We start from the raw sequence: 22,445 nt of genomic DNA, 5'->3' as shown, positions 1-22,445 counted from the left end.
TTTGACGTATTTATCAAATGCAAAATGGACACATTTGTTTAGTAACTGCATTGAGACCACATCAAAAACTCCAACCCCATCAAATAATGAGTATAAATATCTGGTATATGTCATCTTTAAAATATTGCTAGGATTGGACTCCTTCAGAAAAAGAATGAGAGTCAGCACTGCAGTCAATTTTCAAAGCATTCCAAAAGAATGCATCTTCTGCTTCTATCAATTTATAAATGTTGAAAAGTCCCACACCGAAGTGTTTGGAAATGATATAGAATACATTTTCTTGTTACAGTTGATGGAAATCACCTGGTTAGATGGTCACTATCTCAAAATTTATTATCTTGAATTTGGCTTCCTGAAAATACATGTGAAAAGTAAGGAATTAAACTGTATTTACAAATGGGGACTGTCTCATGTGAGAGCAGGCAGGAGGAAAAGTCATTACAGATAAACATTTCAGCATGAACTGCTGCAAATTGATTACATATGATATATTAAATTAGATATTTGCCAACAACAAAAAAAGTAAAATGTTATGAAGACATTGGAAAGTAAGTTTTGCCTCTACACACAGTATTGTTAAGATTGCTGTTAGAACACTGTGTCAAATTTTGTCTACACACTTCAGAAAATGTAAAAACACTTGGAAGAATAGAAAACAGAGATTCAAAACTAATCAAACAGCCAAGAAACAAAAGCCTTAAGACATGAATTATCATATATTAATGTACACAGAAAAATCTGGTACGGGAAAGCAAATCTTATTAGAATTGCGAACTGAAGTGTAATAAAATAAAGCTACTGGATGCAGAAATTAAGCAAAATTCCATCTTTAAATAAAATGCTATTTTTAAATGGTAGGTGGAACTGATCACTGTAGCAGGACTTTTTAAGGAACTGATTCAAGTCCCTTGAAATCAGAGCCCTTAAAATAAGATTCTTTTTAAAACAAATGTTTTGTTCCTTTTTTTCACAGGAAAAAATCTACAGTATCTATAGGCAAATCAGAGTAGATTTACCTAGCAGTTCTTTCTGGATTATGAACCAAAATGAAATATATATAAAGCTAGATTAAAAAAAAAAAAAAAAAAAAAAAAAAAAGAAAAAAAATCACTTCAATACATTCATCTAGCTAGAGAAACCTTCCTTGCCTTTATGCTTCTGTAAAAGAAAAACCCTAAAGGTAGGCTGATAAAATTTCAGATTTACCAGGCACAGCAGAAAGACAGAAGGGAAAGCAAATGATTTCTGCTTATTCCACAGCTGGCTCCAATCCAAAGGGAAACCAGCAGATGTACTAGAAAGAGCTATGATTCCATTTCTGTATCACAGTATGATGTTGGTGGTCAGCTCTGCAGGTTTCAACAGGAGCTCATGGAAGCCGATATAAAAGGCAATAAATTGAAGGCAAAGGGAATTTCGAGATTCCTTGAAACCTGGACAAAATATCTCTTTATGTGTGTTGGAAACAAACTAGTTATCCCCAAAGTTATTCCCCCCGCCCCCAACCTCATTGTTTTGGCAGCTAAATTAGTTTAATTAATTACATGTAAACTGTGGACAAGTGCACTGTTCTTCAAAACTTGTTCATCCAGGTCTCCTTCCAGCATACTCCACCCTGACCCTGACAAGCAGTCAGGACACATTAAGAGTGTGCACCTAGGCACACTGTATTCTTTTTATTCTCATTTGTACTCTAGCTTTTTTTTTTTTTTTTTTTTTTTTTAATTTGACTGCAGGGATTGAATGTTCCATTTTTTAAATCTGGCTCTGTGTAAGTTTTCTGCTACAGTATAATATATTCAACCCACATATGTTACAATTCATTCTTTTTCAAAACCCACTGCTAAATCTTCAAATTAATAATGCTTTCTAAATTTGAAAAGTTACACTTTTGATTTTAGTAATGTTCTTAAATTACTAACACCTATCCAGCCATTTAGTCTCCTAACCATAGTACATTCTAGGAAATTATCTTCACCATTCCCTGAAAAATCACTGCAGCTGAGAAATACACATTTCCCCACAAAATAGTCAATTAGGCCATATGTGTGAGCTACTTACTTGTGTAAGTGAGCTGAAATCCTTGGTCAGTATCAGATCCATTGGTATTAAACTCTATCCACAAATGGTTAGAGGTGCTATTAAGGATAACTCCCATCATGTCATTTTTGGTGAAGGCTCCCAGAGAGCGTGAAGAACTGTCTCTTCCATCATACACCTTGTAGAAACAAAATAATAGTATGAAACTGGACATCAACCAGTACATACCACTTGGTTATGCAGTTCAGTGAAATATAAAATAGTGTCACCCTTAAGGTGTTTTACAGTCTTTTTTTCCTTTTCAGTTTTATGAGTTCATCTTGAATGAAATTAATATTTATACATGACTATCTTCTGAGGTTTCATACACTCAGATTATTTTTCGTCATCAGTCACAAAGGCTAATAGAAGTATAATTTCTGAAATCACCATTGAAGTAAGGCTGTAAGGGTTTATCTCTACTCTGTTCTCTCATGTCTGGAGATATCAACAGCAGAACTGAGGTATTAAAGTCAATATGTCACCTTTTATTTTGGATTTTGAGCCTGAAGTAATTTTTGTTTTACTATAGGTTTTAACAAAGAAAGATAGGTCTTCAAAGAGATATGTGAGTCTATTTCCAAACTAAGTGTAGAGATGTTCATATTTACCATATTAGTTTATTGAAAACTTTCAATGGAGGACAAAATCAATAATACTAACCTCTGTGATTTTTCAAATTCTAGAATGAATAAGAACTGATTGTTCACCAATGCAGGACAAGTACAAAAAGTTGGCTACGGGATGAAAAATTATTTTTGCTTATTGCAAAACCTTGAAAGCCATAAAGTGCCAAAATAGTCTTGTGGGTTTTTTTGTCTCAAGATGAATTAAAAAAAGCTAATTTCATTTTTAAATTATTCACCTGTACTTTCTTGTGGAAAAATAGGCAAACTTGAAGTCTGTTTCATACTTCCAAAACATATACCATACATCATGTGGATGCTTATACATAAGCAAGTAATGAGTCTGAACAGCTGGTTTCTAATATGAAGTGAAAGATAATTTACCCTTATCTCATATGTTCCAGAGTGACTGTAGATAACTAGTGCAAAAGCTGCAATTACAGTAAGTGTCTTAAGCTCTGGATCTTCATCTTTCCATTCTCAGACCTTGTGGTACAGTGAGGATTTATACTGATTCCAGCCAGAAGCAGGCAGTGACCCATTTAACAATCTAAATTGGTACATTCGAGTCACAGACACTTCTTCCTATTTGAATGTCCAGTTAGATCTATTAATGACATTTAGAAATGCATCTTTTGAGAGGGAAGATCACTGCAACTACATATGTGGATGATGACCAACAGTTAAAAGCAAAGCTATTTTGTCAGTGGAGAAAATACCAGCATACCATCGATATAGGTGAATGTCTTGAGAGTACCTCAGTGCTGATATTAACAAAATAAAATAATAAAAACAATGTGCATAAAGATTTTTTAAGATAACAACATATATTTAGTTTAATACACAGATACAAATAATTGCCTCCCCTAAAAGAAGCTTCTGAAAAATAATATATTATGCTAGCCATTGACAGAGCAATATACTCTGTCCTTATTGTGTCTTAGGGTACACTGATGAACTATAAGGAAGAAACAATCAATTGTATTTAAGATTCGTGCAAACAGTAACACATACTTAACGTCTACCTCTTGACAGAAATGTGACTTTAAGCTGTGCTAAGAGTATCTGAAAAAATGCTTCCAAGCTTCTACAATGGTCCTGGGCCAGAACTACAGACCGCTTTCAGAGACTGATTACACTTTATTTACCAGAGCTGGAAATCCATTGCACAAAATAAATAAGCATCCATTCACTATCAGATTTATTCTTTAATAACATTCTGATCATACATATTATGCAAAAAGCACAGATATACTTTATTTGGTTTGAGAGACATTACTTTGAATGGAATGATCTCTTTTTAATTGTCATTAACAAAAAATACTAATACTATGTTAAAAAAAGTGATTTTTATTCATCTTTAAAAAAAACCCAGATAATGACTACAATTGTCCCTTAGACATCCTGTTCCAACAGTGTTCTGTCTCACTGACTGTTACAGATGCTCTCCCTACCTGAGGATCAGCAAGTTAAATAATAGTACCTTTCAAGATGAACCCAGGCACAAATGAAAACATTGTTTTATGAAATAAAAATGCGATAAGAGAGATCATGTGAAAGCAGCTGTAAAAAAAGCTGTGACAATTTTTAACTGGTGACACTTGTCTAGCTGTTGTTAACATTACAGACATAAATAGGTACGTGTCTATTCTAGTAATTGAAACAGTGTTAGTGAACAAATATAAGCACTGAATATCCATTGTCTATGCTGATAACTTGCTTGAACCACCCCTGGGAAAGACAAAGCATTTTCCCTAGCAATTCTTGGTCATGGACTACTAATTAGTGGGGGCCAAGGACCATTACCAATAGGCAGCTTGTGTGCAGCCATTGTGTTCTGTCATATGTGACTGTCTCCAGAGCCAGAGAACACATTTCATACACTAGTCTAGACACCATCACCATTAACTCATATATAGTGCACGTTTAACTCATTTAGGAGAAACCATTTGAAATATAATTCACATGCTACAATTACTACTTTCTCTGTCCTGAAGGAAAAAAGAAAGGTCTATTTTGCCAAATAGATTAAAGACATGAAATTACATTCTGGTTTTCCTGTTACCTCTAACAAATTCATGCTGATTGCATTATAAAGATTTCACCATAAGTAGCCACTTTAAAGAACTACGAAATTTCAAGTGGCAGTTAAAGCAGGGAGATCGGGAAGCTGAAGTATGAGTGAGCTGGAAAGGATAAACTTTAAAATAAACAGATAATCCAGGTACTCAGTTTTGCCATAAGCCTCAACATAGTGATTCTATTTCTTTACTTGAGTTCAGATTTCTTTCCCACTAAGTTTGAATTTTGCCACAGCTCTAGAAAGCCTGCAACTATACTGTCATTAACCTGCATGCATTCTCTTTGAAAGCATTAGTTTTGGTCCTTCCTCATGCACACGGTCTTAACTAATGTCAGAAATATATTTGTAAATTATATATGATTCCCTATGCACCACAGCCTCAATAGCCAGCCTTAATATTCCCACTTGTGCCAACAGTAAACCAAGTTAAATGTATACAGCTAAAGGCGGCTTATATTTTCAAAGCAAACAAACAGTGCCAGAGTAAGAGTCCAGTCACCACAACTTGATTATCTACAGTATTTATTGTCAGTACATCCTTGGCACACATTTAATGCAGACTTAACTAACACCTCACAAATCTTTCCTGAGAAAGCATTAGTCCAGGAGCTGCACAGGCCAGAGAGTGTTTCTGAGAGACAGTTTGAGCGAGCCACCTTGTTTTCTAAGATTAGAGAGTTTAACGTTATGGATGTAGTCAAATGGTGGAAGCTGGCCTCAGAGGCAGCAGGGAATGATCACAGCACTGTTTGGAGCACTAGAGCGTTCAGGGACACCCCATTTCACCTAAACATTTGAGAGGAACTAAAAGGGAAGAGCTTGCTCTACTGCTGGGATTAAAATACGCAGGCAAGAGAAGAGGACAGTGCTATGATTGTTCATGAGGCGAAATGCTCTAGTAACGGTGCTAATGTACCTGCACCTGCTGAGGGAATGTAAAAACAGCCACTCACCTGAAGGAGAAGGAAATGCTGGTGACATTTTTTTCAACTCCAGTTTCTCATTCTGACAGTGAAAAGAAATTGCTTACAACTAAACTTTGCAATTTTCCTTAATTGAAGAGATCTTTATGGCACAAAATCATCCCAAAGGGAAATGCTTTTAAAACGTTGCTTTTATGGTTTGAGAGCTAAATCCTGTATAGCTTCCTGACATTGTTATGGATCTTCTTGTATATATTCCTAAATCTTTTCATTACATCCTCATGGAATTCTTAGTGATCCTACCTCAAACAGTGATATCATATACTTCCTTCGACATTCATGGTGGGTTGACATTGGCCTTATCAGGATTGTTTGTCACACTTTTTTCCTCATTCCTCTTTCTCACACACTGCTGCACAGCATTTTTTGCCCTTTCTTCAATACCTTTCCCCTGAGGTGCTGCCACCGTGGCTGCAGGCTCAGACGTGCCCTGGGGTGGGGTCGGTTGGAGCCGGCTGGAACCGGCTGTGTCCGGCCCGGGGCCTCACAGAGGCCGCCCTGCAGCCCCCCACTAACAAAACCTGGGCACCTGCAACCAATGCAACATTACAAATCTACAAGTTTTCTTTGAAAAAAGAGTAAGATATTCAGGTGGGAAAATGAATGCTCTGTACTTCAGCACAAGGTTCATAAATATTCTTAAGCCTTAGTGCATCTCTTGCAAGCTGTGTTCAAGACAATCTTGGGGCTTTCTTCTGTGGAGACACAAGATAGAAGGCTGATGTTTATAACTGTCCTGGTTTCGGCTGGGATAGAGTTAATTTTCTTCATAGAAGCTAGCATAGGGCTGTGTTTTGGATTTAGTGTTACAAGAATGTTGATAACCCACTGATGTTTTTAGTTGTTGCCAAGTAGTGCTCAGACTACTCAAGGACTTTTTGAGCTTCTCCTGCTCGGCCAGGTGCATAACAAGCTGGGAGGGAGCACAGCCAGGACAGCTAACCCAAACCGACCAAAGAGCTATTCCATACCCTATAACGTCATGCTCGGGGGGGATTAATCGGTCGGTTGCGGGGAGAGTGATTGCGGCTCGGGGAGTGATCACGGCTTGGGATGGGCTGGGTATCAGTGGTGAGCAATTGCATTGTGCATCATTCATTTTGTATATTCTGTATATTCTCTTACCATTCTCATTATTACTATTATTATTTTCTCTTATTAAACTGTCTCTATCTCAGCCCACGTCTCTAACCTTTTTTTTCCTTCCTGATTCTCTCCCCCATCCCACTGAGGGAGGGGGGAGTGAGCCAGCGGCTGCGTGGTGCTTAGTTGCCAGCTGGGTTAAACCACGACAATAACATATTTTGCACATATTTAGGGTACAAATAAGAGAGAAAGCAAACTTCAGAAGCCCACAGTCCTGCTAAAGCTGTCTCCAAAGTAAGCCTTTGGAGAGTGTCTTAATTTCCCAACTGCTCAGACTGTAGATCTTGTCAGAGCACCTGAAAATTTATTTCTGTTTCACATGGTCAGATCTCCTTCCTGTGCAAAACAGGACAGGAAAGGGAAGAGGGAGAAAGAGTAGATAGTATATATTTGCTTAAACTAGGCTATAACCATAGCATGCAACCACAGTTAAGGAACATTTCTGAATCATTTTAGGGAATTAAAATAAAACAAAATAAATTCTTATTTTAGCTGAGAATGAACTCGTCCTTCTTGCTGAAAAAAATAGGTGCTGTAGTCCATATTTCCCTTTTTCCTAAGTGATATTAAAAAGGCTAATTTCTTTGAAAAAATCTAAAAATAAAATGGAAAAAGAATGCAATAGTGACCTCTGACAAATTAATGGAGAAGACAAATGTATGACCCTGTATGAAGGAGAAGACATCACTCCACATGTGTATGAACAAAACTGACAATTAGTCCTAAAGATGATGTAGCACTGAAATATAAGAGTTTGTAGAGTACTGAAGAAGGTTAAAAACAAGACAGAGGACACAATTTTGCCTCTGTCTATAGTACTGCCTTGTAGTATCCATTTCTTGAGTCTTCTGTATAGACCTGGTCTGTGCACGTGCAAAAGGGCAGAGTGGAGCTGTGATGGGCAATGATTGGGGAGCATATGCTTTAGAAGCAGAGACTAAGTTTGAACAGGAGAAGGCTGAGCAGGGATATGATTGAAGTTTACATAATCACGAAGGTATTAGAGAAGTTGAATGCGAAACTATAAATCAAATTGTGTATTGTTAGAGCAAAGGAGTACTTAAGGAAACTTGATGTTTCATTAATCAACGAACGATGTTGATCTCACAGAGATGAAAGAAACTACTTCTTTACACAGTATATTTTGAACTTCCAGGATTTGTTCTGATAGAATAGGTTTCTAGTAGTATCATATAATTTAAAGGACTATGAAAATTCAAAGACAACATGTCAGTAGCAGATGGAAGAGACAGCAAATTGTGGTCTAACTTAGCCCAACAGCTGTGGATGTTGGGGGAGCATAAAGGCAATGGGGCACAGACAGTGGTCAAGCTTGCGTGTTTTACCTAAATAAAACCACCCATCACTGTTACCAGAGAAACTATACTGAGCTAGACGGACCACTTGGTTCAGCTCAGCAAAGCAACTCTTATGTTTCTAAGGTAATTGGCTTTGTTTTGGAAAACAAAAACTCTTCATGCTGTCTTCCTATGCTAGGTTGCTGGTTTCAGCTAGCAGAATTTAGATCATCACAAAGTGTCTTTTTAGTGGTAAGCAAGTAGTCAGTATCTTCTTCTGATGCATGGCAAGACTGGAAAGAACATTCCTTTGAGTCTAGCAGAGTATCTTCTATAGATTAACTAAAGAAAACAGAAGCTGGATGGACAAGTTTATAAAACTTGAATACTAGAGATACTTTAGCCATAAACATAAGCATAGGACACAACCACAAACATTAACATTCAGCTGCACACTCTGTTCAACCTCCGGCATGTTTTCAGTCAAGATTCTGGCCGGCTCCTTTTGGCAGTTTTCCAGACAGTGTCTGGGTAAGTTTTGGGGCTAGATCAAAGGCTGATTCCAAGGGGAATAGGTACAAGGACATCCTGGCATGGGAGTGAAGAGGAAATAGAGTTTATTTTTATAAATGCAGGTTACGGAGAAGCTATGGGGAAAGAGAGTTTAGCTGTGTAAATGGAAGTTGTGCTGTACCAGTTCTGAGGCAACAGAGAACAAGCCTTGCAGTACAGACATTACCACAATTTTGCCTTTGCTTCCTGTGGATCCTCAGGAGTATTGTGCTAACAGATCTATGAAAGAAGAAAGTATCTAACAGATTGCTCAGAACAGCTTTCTCTCAGGCAAATCTTCCTTATAACTCCAGGGAATATCTCTAAGTATGCTTGACATTACTCATGAAATGTTCTGAAGGATAATTGAGCTTCCTGAATGTTTGTTTAGGGATTTCTAAGATATTTTCTGTTCAGGTAGTTTATTAAATTATTTATAAACTTGTTATGTGCAAAGCTTCTGGGAGACTTATGTACCATATCCAAGCAGCTCAGTGGGCAATTAAGTTCTTCTTTGTCTGCTGCATCTTTTCAGAGCAAAAATACTTTTGGGGATTTGCACTGTCAGGCCATGGAAGATGGGAGCAAAGGACAACATACACCACATAGTTCGCCCACCTACTCAAGTCTCTTTGATCTAGAAGGAAAACCATAGGCCAGGGGGTCTTGCAGTGTTTCATACATGGTGGCCACACAAGCATGGAAGCATTTATTATTGATGATTTTGTGGGTAAAGGTGGAGAAAATGCTGAGACTTTCTAATACTATTGGGGATTCTTAAAGCTTTGGTTTTTGTTTTTTGTTTGTTTGTTTGTTTTTTCTCCCCACCTTCATCACATCTCTAAATGCCTTGTACTTTGCAGGAAATGTATAACTTGAAATTGAATTGTCACACTTATATAAATAAGGAGCCTGTTAAGATGACAAAATTATTCCAAAATTTGATCCATAACGATATATTTAAACTTCTTATGGAAACCGTTCAGTTCAAATAAAAATAGTAAAATCAAGTTAGAAACGTATACAGAAATTTCTAACACATTAAATGGGTTGTGAGATCCCCAGACAGAAAGTTGCTAACTGAATTGTCAATACTTGGTGATTTGAACTATCAATTAACACGGAAAACTGAGAGACATAAATTCGAAAAGGTAAGCCGAACACTTCAGATGAATGTAATGATTTTCAGGACATACAAGAATGCAGCAGCCATTATGAAGAAAAGATAGCTTATGGCCATGTTGCAGAAAAGTACATTACATGTTCAAAATCTGCATATATTTAGGCCAAGTTTCAAAGACTACCTACAACATAAAATTAAAACCAACTTCCATATTTACAGTTTTAGTCAATATTATAATGCTATATGTTAGCCAGCTTCTTTCTATTCAAATGAGAAAATGAATTACTTTGAAAAAAAAAACCAAAACACAACAGTTCTGTGCAAGACAAATAAAATAAGAAAATAAAAATCTACCGAAAATGTACCAAAATTAAAACCTGTCCTTTGTTAAGTAATCAATGATGTGCTACACTTATAAATATTACTGCAAACAGAAAATAATGTAACACTTCCGTATTCAAAATCCAAGTTCACGTTTTAGGTTTTCTTTTAAGATTTTAACCTACTATAAATGTAACTGAACTCTTAATGTCACCTATAGTTTCTTTGGATCTAGTATAAATAATTAAATCTAGTATAAAGAAAGGGATGCTATCCACATAGAATTTATTAACTTTGTATGAGAAAGTGAAATGAAAATAAAAATAATTGGTTTCCAAAGCAGAGTTTTTCATGCAATGTGAATACTGAGCAATGGTAGAAAGTGAAATTATTTTCTTTTTACCTTAACAATATCTCCCTCACGCAGCTGAAAGCTCCTGGCTCTAAGATGGATCCCTTTTCCAGCCTCTGTTTCAATTTTATAGATACATTCATGGTTGTTGTCGTAATTAGATGGAAAATTTGGAGACAGCAATGTTCCTTCATTTCCAGAGACAGTTGCTCCACATTCAGCTAAAGAAAACAGACACATTTAAAAAAAAAAAAAAAAAAAAAAAAGAAAAAAAAAAGTGAATTATCCATTTCAAGAAAACATGGGTTACTTGCATTAATATTTAGACTCCAGGAAAGCTCTAAAGAGATAGCTAGGAAAAGTATGTTTCTGTCAGATTTCATCTGTAGGACCAGATCTAGAAACCCTACCAAAGTTGTTATCATCTGCATTTCACTGGGTACATTTATTATTTGCACTTAGGTGCTTTTATGTAATTCCCTTTACCTCCAATTTATCCCTTGGTCCTCCCATCAGACTAACCTATAACGCAGGTTAGCCAGATTCCATAAAAATTTGGTGGTTTTTTTTTTTTTAAATATAGTTATTGTGGTAACATTTCAAGTAAATGTAACATTGATTTCACTTACTTCCCTGTCCAGGTTACAAATAATTATTAGAAAAAAGCATACAATGAGCTGCTGAGATAAAAGGATCTGGCAATAATTCAAGAGATTTCAAATATTTTTTTCTCCACCAGGAATAAAAGCAAAAAACTAAAAAACAAACCAACAATTAATGACATCAGTCAGGGCCAAGCAGACAGCTCCTTTCTTTTCCAGGTAAAGAGCAGGTAAGTCTTTTTTCACAGCCATGTGTGGTAAGAACTTACTGACACTTTCAGCAGACATTTTTGTCATTGCTCACCAATAAAGAAAATAATAAAGTACAGGAAGAGTGGTAAGTTCCAGCCCATGGGCTCAGTTTGAGTTCTGAATAAAGACTAATAAAATTATTGCAAATGTGCAATATAAATTTCAGCACATAATTGAAACATCTAAAGACATCGAAAAGAATATTGGTGTACTGTTCAAACAAATATTCAAAATGCTTAAAAATGGCCTAAACCCATCTTCTAAAACCCCACAGTAACAGTAACATACTAATATTAATCTACACATTTTTTAAGGTGTATGCAATTGATATTTATATCTTATTGTTCAGTCTAAAGATAAAATATACTGTGATAAACACAGGTTCTGACCTAAACGTCATTAAGACCACATTTAGAGTTTGGTAAAAACCTGTTATAACAATTAAAATAATAATAAATGTATAATTTTAAATCAACAGGTATTTTTTATTGAAGACGTGATAGGTTTAAAAAAATCTGTTTTTTCTCTAAATATTAAATAGACTTTTAGGGCTCGTAGGATGTTTAAATATTCATTTTTGGCAGTGTGTGGGGTTTATAATTTTAGGTAATCTGAGTATAGCTTAACAAGTATATATGTAAAGTATCATTTTGAAAATGTAGTGTAAAGATAGACCAGAAAGATATATCAGAAAATAATTAATTTAAACATATTCAGGGAGGAATGTATGCTTTATATATCCAAATAAACAATCTAAAAATGTTTTATTTACATTTATGAGGCCTTGACAGACAGCATGAAATTTATGCGCTCTTTGCTTTTGAAATGCCTAAAACCAGTGAAGTTTTCTGTATTTTAGACCTCCTCCCTTCAATAAAACTGAAGAAAAAAAAGGAGGAAGAAGGAGAAGGAGAGGGAGGCAGGGTGGGATGGAGGGGAGGAAGGAAAGATGAAAGAGGGGAAGAAAGGAAGGAGGGAATGAGACAGTCACACTCTTGTTTGGAGCCTTGTTTCTACTCTACATTTGGGGTCTCCTTAGGCAAAGTGAAGAAAGAAATCACCAATAAGCTGGCTCAGGATCTTTGATTTAGCACATAAGTTAGAGTTCATTTGCTATTTTAAAGCAGAGCTTTATGTTCTTCCCTCCCTTAGCTTACTTAAGCCCTGAGCTGCATTATATTTAATAGGCAGAAGACTGTTGGGGAATAAGAACCCCTGCCACCCAACTTCAGACAGCCGAACTCTTCCTTTGTTGGGGAGTGTGGGATGCACCAGGTATTTCTAACATTTAAAGTCACTTTGTCTAAATGTTTCAAAGAACTGTATCAGACTGACAAATGAACTACATTTTTATTTTGATACTTCTTTGGTAAAGGATCTGTCAAATATATGACACATATTACATAGGGTTACATATATAGATCTATGTATATATTTGTGCTTACATGTTCATATGTAGCTATTGCCTTTGATTTTTAGGAAGAAGGTGGAACTAACTGAGTTTATAAAATGTAATTCAAAGCAATGCTAACATTAATGCCAGACATGTTTAGACCCATACTACTCAATGTCTTCTTGTGTTTAAAACACCAGGCTGTATTGGTATCTTTTTATCTACCTTCTTCAAAGAACCGGAAAATATAAGAAGCAAAATGCTGAAGAGAAGAAAATAAGGAAACATTATGGAAGCAAAGGTGTTTTCTTACATAATGCTCATAAAGTATTGTACATTTTGTTTCAGGGATTGACTGTAAACCACTAAGATATATGCAATAATAGAAAAAATGTACAATGAGCTTTCTCTAATCTAGAACTGGCCAAATTTCCTGTCCCAATAAGTCTATGTTCTGAAGTTTAAAACCATGGCAATTTAAAACTGCAAATAAAAGTACTGATGTATAAGATCAGGCATAATGAGGGTTCCGAACTAAAATTAATATTGCTACCCTTCTAAAGTATACTACATTCTGCAAGAAGCAGACATACTTTCTGCTATGAACAAAGTTATTTACTAAAATTCAATTACATTGCATAATTCTTCAAACTCAAGTTGGCACTCATATACCCCCAACCCATCCCATACAACCATATTCTGTTGCAAATATTTGACAGCTATGCAGTTTCATCAGGCTCTATCATTCTCTTCATTATCGTGGCAAAGGGGTACTAATATCCTCTGATCAGTCAAGTTTCCTAGCTCATCTCATGTCAGTACATCACTGACACAGCCCCCAGAAAGAGGTTTCCAAAGGAAAGCAAGCCCTTTATCAACATTATACATAAAAACATACATATAAACATATACATATATAACATATAAACATACATATAAACATTATGTATATGCATATAAAATTATACAAAACATGTCACAATTCAGGTTAAGGTTTTCTTGCCACTTTTTGCTAATGTTAGGATATCAAGTTAAGGCCGTGTCAAATTAGCTCCCCCAATTTCTTGGCCTGGAGATTTAAGTGACTTTTGTTCAAAGAAACGTTTGCCCTATCCATGCAAAGATTCCTTTCTCTCCATACCATGGGAGCTTTTGGAGATCTGGTGTCCTAATGCCTGAAAGCTCTTTGTGATCAATGCCCGGATATAAAAAGGACCTTATGTCCTAAGGACTTCAGTTCAGTATTTTTTTAACCATTCCTGTACACTGTAATCCAGAACTGCATGAGCTCCCTACACATAATGAGGGACTGGAAACTCAAAATGTCAAAAGCATTTCTCCCCTTCAGGGCCCTAATATTTTACTCAGCAATATAGGAAACGTCATGTTTTTTTCTTTAAAAACATCTACAATAGCTGGTACTGCTGCTGCTTTTTTATACAGTAATTAACCCATGCAGCCAGAATGTGTGACACCTAAATTCAATTCAGTTTGCCTCTGGGGATTTAAACATGCATCTCCTATGACTTCTGCTTCACATAAAGGGATTAGAAAATCAGTTAGTCACAAAGCGAGCAAATGTTGGCTAACCTCTTTAGCATAATAGGTAGGGCATTAAACAAGGGAGGAGGAACACTTCTTCAAGGAAATTCGGGCATTACACAGTTGAGAAATAAAATTATGAAATAACCCATGAATCAACATTCACTGTTACCATGTGAGTACCCAACTACTAGACTGTAGTACACTTCCATTTTCAGCACCTCCAATTAATCTTTATTCCTTTATGCAAAATGAAACAACAGCCTGTAACCACACTGCCAAGATCACTCTGCTAGGAGGCATCAGATATAATTTTAAAGTCTTTTACAGAAACAAAGGAAACAAAGCCACATCTCTTACGTTCCTGGTTAAAGATCAAGCCACAAAGTTTTGCATAAGGAAGTGATATGGCTCATCCACCCATGGTAACTGAAAAATAAAATCCTGCCAATCACCCTTGAGAGATGTCATGTAATATTCCTTATCTAGTACATGTGCTCTATGATTAACTGCTGATTTCAGTACCTCAAGTCAAGCAGGCAAATCTTATCATATGATTCTGAAAGAGCTCTTTAGTTCTTGGCTACAGAGGACTTTCTTTTACTCTTTCATGCCACTACTTTCAATGCCTTCCAGATTCCTTCTGAGTTCCAGAGACCAGCCCTCACCTTGGGAGAATGATCTGCCTCCCCAGCCCAGACAGATGAAAGAGAAAAGATTTCTCATATCCCCTAAATCTCATATCTGCTTGTACTTTCATTTATTAAATCCAATTCACTGGATATTAACCATACGCACCCTTCTTCTGATAAAAATGAACTATATCAGTATTAGTATCTGCAAATCTTCAAATTATGGAAACTTTGACAGGTACAGAATTTGCCATGAGAAATAATCTTTACTGATCTTCCTGTTGATATTCTGTTTCCATACTTCGATATGCAACCAACCTTGTCTTAGAAAAATCAGTGTGAATTCAAGTGAACAGATATACTATACCATACCCACTGAACATGCTCTATGTAAATAGTATTTTCAAGACTAGCTCCTCCAGCTGTAGCCTTTAAAGAGAAGGAATATATTTCATAATTCTCTTTGTCAGATTATGTGATGTGCTTAGTCTAGAATAATAGTATTAACATAGGTACAGTTTAAGAATTTAAAATCTGCATATAATAGCTAAAATTGTAATAAAAAGATACAGCACTGAAATATGTATTATGATGTAATAGAGATCCCTTCTTTATTTTGCTTCCTACCTTTCTTTTGTTTCTGTAGTAATCTACGCGATTTTTCAAGACACAAAATAAATGGATTCCAATTGATTTCCATGGTTTTTACTTTCAGTATGGTCAGTGGCACCTAAATTCACTCTTTAGATTAAATAGACAAGATCCAGTTTTCACTTAATAATAATATTTACCTCAATTTACTCAGGTATTTTAAATATATTTTGTGGCAAAAACCAAAGTATGGGCAATCCAAGAGATTTTTTTCAACAGAGAATCTGTTCAAAAGTCTGTTTTGAGCAAAAATAGACAAATAAAACCAGTAGGGAGTGTTATCTCATGAAAGCAAAGGTCTGATGATTCATTAGATTTCCTAAGAAATGAAAAAAAGCTTCCATTCGCAAGGATAGGAGAGACTCCTCTATAGTGCAGGAAGGACAGACGGGGATTGTTGCAACTTGTACACAATTGTTTTGAGTCTGAGGGAGAAAGAAAGAAGGGCACGTTCTTGTAGAAGTAACATGAATTAGCGCCTACTGTGTTCTGACAAGATCTATAAAATTAAGAGCCTGTTTTCATATTAAGAAGGTCTGATTAATTGGAATTGGACTACAATTCAAACGTGAGGATAATTTAAATATGAAACTTTATTGAGACTGTAAAAAGAATTAGGTTCTAGGCTCCGCAATAGCACTAAACACTCACACATCCTAGCTAATCTAGTTCCCTACTTTGAAGGGGAACTACAAAAGAACCATTCAGACATGAAAAAAACCCTCCAAATATGTACTTTTGTTTCAATTGTAAAACATCAGATTTTAAGCATCTGTAACTGAAGAACAGGAGATAACCTTTCTGATGTCCTCAGTGAATAGCTGTGCATCCTTAGCTGAGGATGAGGAACAAGGGATGATGACCTTCTTTAAGAATACACCCTTACTTATGCAGCAAAATTGTGTTGTAACCGAGTTGTAATGCATAGTAATTTAATGTAGCTAACCCAAATACAAATGAGCTCATAGTGGTACAGACGTTTGGTGCTTCTGTTTCTAGATTAAGAATAAATTCTCTGAAATCTCAGCTCCAAAACTCTTGCTTCATAGTTTGGCTGTTAGCACCTAAAAAAGTTACTATCATCACATCTAAATGGCTTGTTACATAGCTTAAACTAGCATGTACTAAACAAAATTTGTTCTGTAAATGTCAACTACTTATAAGGTTCCAACTCACATTCTTCACTTCTCAAATCTGCCAAACCTGTGGAAGTTTGCCAAACCACAGCATCCAAAAGACAAGGTCCCTTAAACTCATCTTCTTTTAAAAGAAAAAATCTGTATCGTACTGGCTGTATGTTTCAAAAGGTGGAAAACAGAACAAACAGATTAATCCAATTCTCTATTACAACTTTTGAATCTTGTGTCCTTTTTAAAGCTAATTGTATTTATTACAAAATCAAAAGTATCCACCTTAGAATTCAAAAGATATACTCTTATCGAGTGTGTACCGCCTATGTCCACAGACAAAAGGTTTCAGAGGAGGAGCTATGTGCTTTATTTTCACTATAGTTTCTGAGTTGTCCATTATAACCTTGCTGAGGACTGCAGCAGACTGGAAAATGTTACCTTATCAAACTGTTCTTTTATTCCCTTGCAGTGAGAGCAATCTGTCTGGAATAGGCATTTGACCCCATTCTTTGTTCTTTTGCTTAATAAAGTCACTTAAATGCTATTTATATGAGTAACTTTTTTTCTTCTTCTTTCATTGTCTCACTTGAATTTCGATAAAAGGAAACTGCAGAGGGTAGACCTTTTGAAGATCATCAAACACACCCTGAATATGAACACAAACTCTATAAAACAAACAAAATTCAGGGATTCTTGAAATGCTTTGAAATACAATTCATGTAAAATGTAGTGATAACTTTGTTTAATGAACAAGTTTCTGTTATTATTTTTCTTCCATACATCTTGCTAAAAGGTTTGACAGGATTTTAAGCAGATCTCCAAAGTGGAGATCAAATAAAAGTCGTACATCATCAGTTTAAAGTCTTCTCTGCCACAAAGCACTCTACTTAGAGTTCAGAATCTCTTTGTTTTATTTACAAAATTGTGCAGCACTCCATAAAATATGAGAAGAAGCTGAGCCCAGACAGTCAGTAATTCTTCACGTTTCTGTTGGACAATATCGTTACCCAGCAGGATGGTCATACAACATTAAAACAAGAGCAAAGGGGATCACGGATAAAGCTGAACCAAGCATCGTATGCTCTGTCTTCACATCATAGCAAAAGCTTTGGGTTTCTCCACAATCATTGGTTGAGGGTTCTCTAAAGCTGAGCATATAAATTCTACAGGGCAGAAACAATACATGGCTGGACTCAAGCACGGCTTCACGTACAAATTCGAATGCAGCTCAAGGAGATGCAGCTTCCTGTCAACTGGAATGCTGCATCCAGCCAAGGTGCACACGGAGTTTCCACTGCACCTCTGTTGCACAGTGCCTTAATCTTTGTAATGTTAGAGGTCATTCACCTCCAGTCCTGCAGCCAGCCCTTCACTTGTGAGCCTGCAACCTTTCCTCTGCGCACTGCCAGGCTGCTGTGGCAGTGCCTTCACTCCGGTACCACAAGTGCTCTTGTTCTCACCTGGCACTGCTGAATTCAGAACCGCTTTTATGCTGGGTTTCTCCTAAAAAGTGACTGCCATAGATCTTTGTATCATACTGTTCTCACCCCACTTCTCACTCTTGCCTTGTAGGTTTTAGCCTGTAACTCTATACTAAGATTGCAGCACTCCAACCCTGGTGGCTTTTAGCCTGTAACTTCATATTTGAATAGAGCCTAGTAGATAACGAGCAGATAACAGGGTTTTTTAATACACAATAAATATTACACAATAATATACATGCACAAAGCTTAACTACTATTTAGTCTGCAGGACCCACACGTGTGCCATTCAGTGCTATCATAAGCTACCAGTGAGGAGCTTGAGAAGGTCTGCATGAAACATACAGCTGCACTAGGGAGAAAGCAGGAAGATGTTGGCTTTTTTGTCATTACTGTCATCATCATTGTCAACACTGCCTTTATTGGAGAGGTATTTGCCTGGGGAATCTCTCCTTCTTCTTCCCAGCTGGTGCCTGAGGGGTGGCTTTCCCTTTTTTCTCTCTTTCTCCTTCTCTTTTTTCCTCCTCCTTGTTTGCTTCTCAAAGACAGATTTCAAGTCAAGGAAGGTCATCAGCTATGGACTGCACTAACAAGGCATGTGCATGTAAGCCTCTCTCAACATTCTTTAAGCAACACCTGCATGATGATGGTGAGATTACACCTCACTGAAAATCTTACTGAAATGCCTTGCTGAAAACAAACCTCTTACTCCGTATTTTTTGTACCATTCCATTGCAAAGACTAACAGAGTAGGAAAGGAAGGAGTAAACAGCAGGTAAAGCCTTTTGTGAGGTTTACTTGATTAGTTTTGAATCCATATGCCACTGACATAAGACACTACTTAGGTTCTCAAAACAAATCCTATGATGTTAATTGGCCTCAGGGGATTATTGGCAGAATCCAAGGTGACAGAATTGTTTTTATTTATTTATTTTTGAGATTTTTATCTACTCTTTCCAGTATCATCTGATAATGAGCTATAAAGATAACATCCCTATAGTACTTGTCTTATCAAGACAGAAATATTTAGCATACACAACCTTAAAATGTAGAAAGAAGGCAAAAGGGTGACCTGAGGCAAACATTATTCCTTCTGACTAAATTCTGATTAAAATTTCATACCAGGTCACACATTAAGGTGTTTAAGGTCTCATACAAATCACTTCTTTTCATTTTGCACACTATGCACCACCTGAAATGTTAGTATTTCCTGAATATTAAAGTTTCCATTTTGAAATAGATACAACTCAAAGCTGTAATTACTATATTGCACCATATTTTGAAGATTCATATACAGTAAGACTCAAACACTAACTCGAACAAATCTTCAATTTTCTATTAAACATTGACAGAAAAAATGAGGGGATAAAAACCCAGCAATTAAAAAACACCTTTCGATTGTATTTATAAAATTGCAATGTTCTAAGATAAAAAATTAGAACTTATAAAAATCTATTAAGTAAATGTATTAAATATGCTGTATGAAACAGCAAACCTAAGATTTAACAATTTAAATGCGACAGCATTTAGCTATAGAGTTCCAAAATACAGTTTATCCTGGATACTCTCTGAAGGTTCAGAGATTCAACTACTGATATTATTATTACTGATATATATAACATCGCTTGCTCATGAGCAGCTCTTAAATGAGAGCTCTCTCTGCCTAAACACTAGCTAAAAATGAATAGCAATTTTCAGACTTAGTTTGACTTCTCAAAGGTGAACTCAAATTCAAATTTTATGCTACAGAGAATTTAAAGAAAACAATGAATGCCAGATCTCAAGGGTCTCACAGAAACTCCAGTGCTACTCAGGCTAACAAGGTTCCCACTTATGTTTCAGTCTTGATGGAAATTAACTCAATGCTACAACATGACAAAGTATATTAATTATAATTGATGATTTTACAATGAATGCTAACTAAACTATTAAAAAGAAATAATTTATCATTAATTATTCATGTAGTATTTATTATAACAACTGAACATGATAAATTAATGTGATTTTAATGTGAATACCAGTGAACAATACCTTGGTGAAGATTTTACTCAAATACTGTAATAATGCACCATTAAAAATCAAGGGCAATATAAAATTCAATAAAGGAAAAATAGCACTTAAATATGAAATGAAAAAAATTAAGTAGCTCTCTCGTTTCAGCTTCATCCTTTAAGTTTTTCACAGCTTGCTTTAGCAACACTCCACACAGTTGAAACAACTAATGGAGGACAAAGTTAAAAACCAAACCAACCAACCAAACAAAAAAAACCCCAACACTCAAATCTAAGTTTATTGTATTAAAGTGTTATGCTAGAACTCTATGAAGAAAGGCTAGTTTGAACTGAATATAGGGTACGCTGTACTGTGTACAAATAGTATTTTCATTATATACCCTAGGTAAAATTTATCACAGTTTCTTAAGGAGATAGCGAGCAGGGAAAACCCAGACAAGCAGACAGAAGCAGCATGCAAATCAGGTAATAGAAAGAAAATCTAAGTTAAGACAATCTTGGAAAGGATTGGAACTAATTCAAGCTTTCATTCTCATTGTCAAGTGATGTCTGAATGCCTAAATGCTGGAAAAGGTGATCAAAGTGTTTAGTTACATGTTCTCATGACCAGGGGAAAAAAAAAAAAACATCTCGTAATACCAAGCGTAGCTCTTCAAGCCACAATGCTGAGTAGAGAGGCTAGGTAAAGGCCATTCTAATTAGCCAAGATATTAAGGAGTTAAAAGAAAATTATTAGTAAATACAACAAAATATTGGGTTTTATTTTGTTTTATAATCTTACTACTGCTTCAATTTTGCAATTACTATTACAGACAGAGTATGATGGAATAAAATAAATTTATTATTTTGTACCTAAACTTTTCTTATGGCAGAGCCATATCTTCTGTGATCTAATAAACATACATTCATTGCATTCTACACCTCAGAGATTAACAAATCCAGTAGGGTGAACTAGCAATTTCTGAAATGGCTTTTGAAAAGAGGAAGTACCTACACTTGGGCACTGTACCTTCCAATTCACTGTAGAGATATCTCTGCTCAGGTTTCTACCCATTGTCTTCAATGATCAGTGAACAGTGCATCTTTGGCAATTAGGAAGGAAAGAATCAAATGTCTCCTCTCTTTTTGAACTAAAAGGCTCATTCCTTGCCTGTTTGAGAATCACTGCAAATGATAAAGTCACAGTTCAAAAAGTACTTAGGAGATGATTTAAGTGTAGATCAGCTAATTCAGCACTGCAGTCTGAACTCCCTCCTCTCCCTCAGCCCCTAATTATCAGCCACCTATGCAAATGTGTATACTCACTGGGTATCTTGTTTCTTGTCACATTTCTGCTTTCGCACATACCTTACTCCCCACCAAGTCTGAGAAGATACTTGCCACTGGTACCCCAAAAAATGAAGCAGAGCAGCATTTAACTTCTCTCCGTACTGACAACTGCCTTTGGAACAGGCTGTCCAGGGAAGTGGTTGAGTTCCAATCCATAGAGGTATTTGAAAGATGTATAGACGTGGTGCTTAGGAACATGGTTAGTGGTGGACTTACAGTGCTAGGTTAACGGTTGGACTCAATGATCTTAAAGGTCTTTTCCAACCTAAATGATTCTATGTTTCTATGACAAAGCCATGCCAGTGTACAGAAGAGAATATGAAATTCATGAGGCCAGGAACCATATTCTGTGTTGAAATGTGGCAGTGAAACCTTTCAAGTATGGCACCGAGCTAGAAGAACGTACACATTGTGGGGAGGGGGAGCATTTATTGGATTCGAGATCTATTTCTAGTGTTCGCTGTGTTGGTTCATTGAATTCTTACATTCATTTTCTAAGAAAAGCTACTTATAGGAATGCTGCTTCTCTTATGAGTCTTCCAATTCCTTTTTTAACAGTAGCACAATACAGTGTGCTAGAAAGCTCCTGACTGGTTTTACTTAAAATAAACTGGAAGGTAAGAAAAGTATGATTAAAAGCATAGTCCTGGTTTGTTAGATGAGGTCTAGGAAATATGCCTTAGAAACAGACAAATTATGTGGTTCCTGATCAAAAGGCTAGTGAAGACAACAAGATAGCAGCCGAAATCTGATTGTAATGGTATCCTTTAGGCGGACATTATAGAATCATAGAATCATAGAATCGCTTTGGTTGGAAAAGACCTTTAAGATCATCGAGTCCAACCGTTAACCTAACCC

The 22,445-nt window shown here is 36.1% G+C and overlaps 1 protein-coding gene across 1 annotated transcript in view; it reads right to left on the bottom strand.

The window, feature by feature from the left end:
* Nucleotides 1-22,445, bottom strand: part of CSMD1 (CUB and Sushi multiple domains 1) — a gene marked incomplete at its 5' end in the record, with an annotated part of 480,927 nt that overhangs the window by 251,620 nt on the left and 206,862 nt on the right. Inside the window, 2 exons of the mRNA XM_009646490.1 lie at nt 2,062-2,218; nt 10,615-10,784. Of these exons, the coding sequence (XP_009644785.1) occupies nt 2,062-2,218; nt 10,615-10,784 (327 nt within the window). The remainder of the gene's footprint in view (nt 1-2,061; nt 2,219-10,614; nt 10,785-22,445) is intronic.

Source organism: Egretta garzetta, unplaced genomic scaffold (genome assembly GCF_000687185.1).
Source record: "Egretta garzetta isolate BGI_Z169 unplaced genomic scaffold, ASM68718v1 scaffold601, whole genome shotgun sequence".
Lineage (NCBI taxonomy): Eukaryota > Metazoa > Chordata > Aves > Pelecaniformes > Ardeidae > Egretta > Egretta garzetta.
The sequence above is the reverse complement of the archived record's forward strand: the minus strand, read 5'-3'. Positions and strand labels throughout refer to the sequence as shown.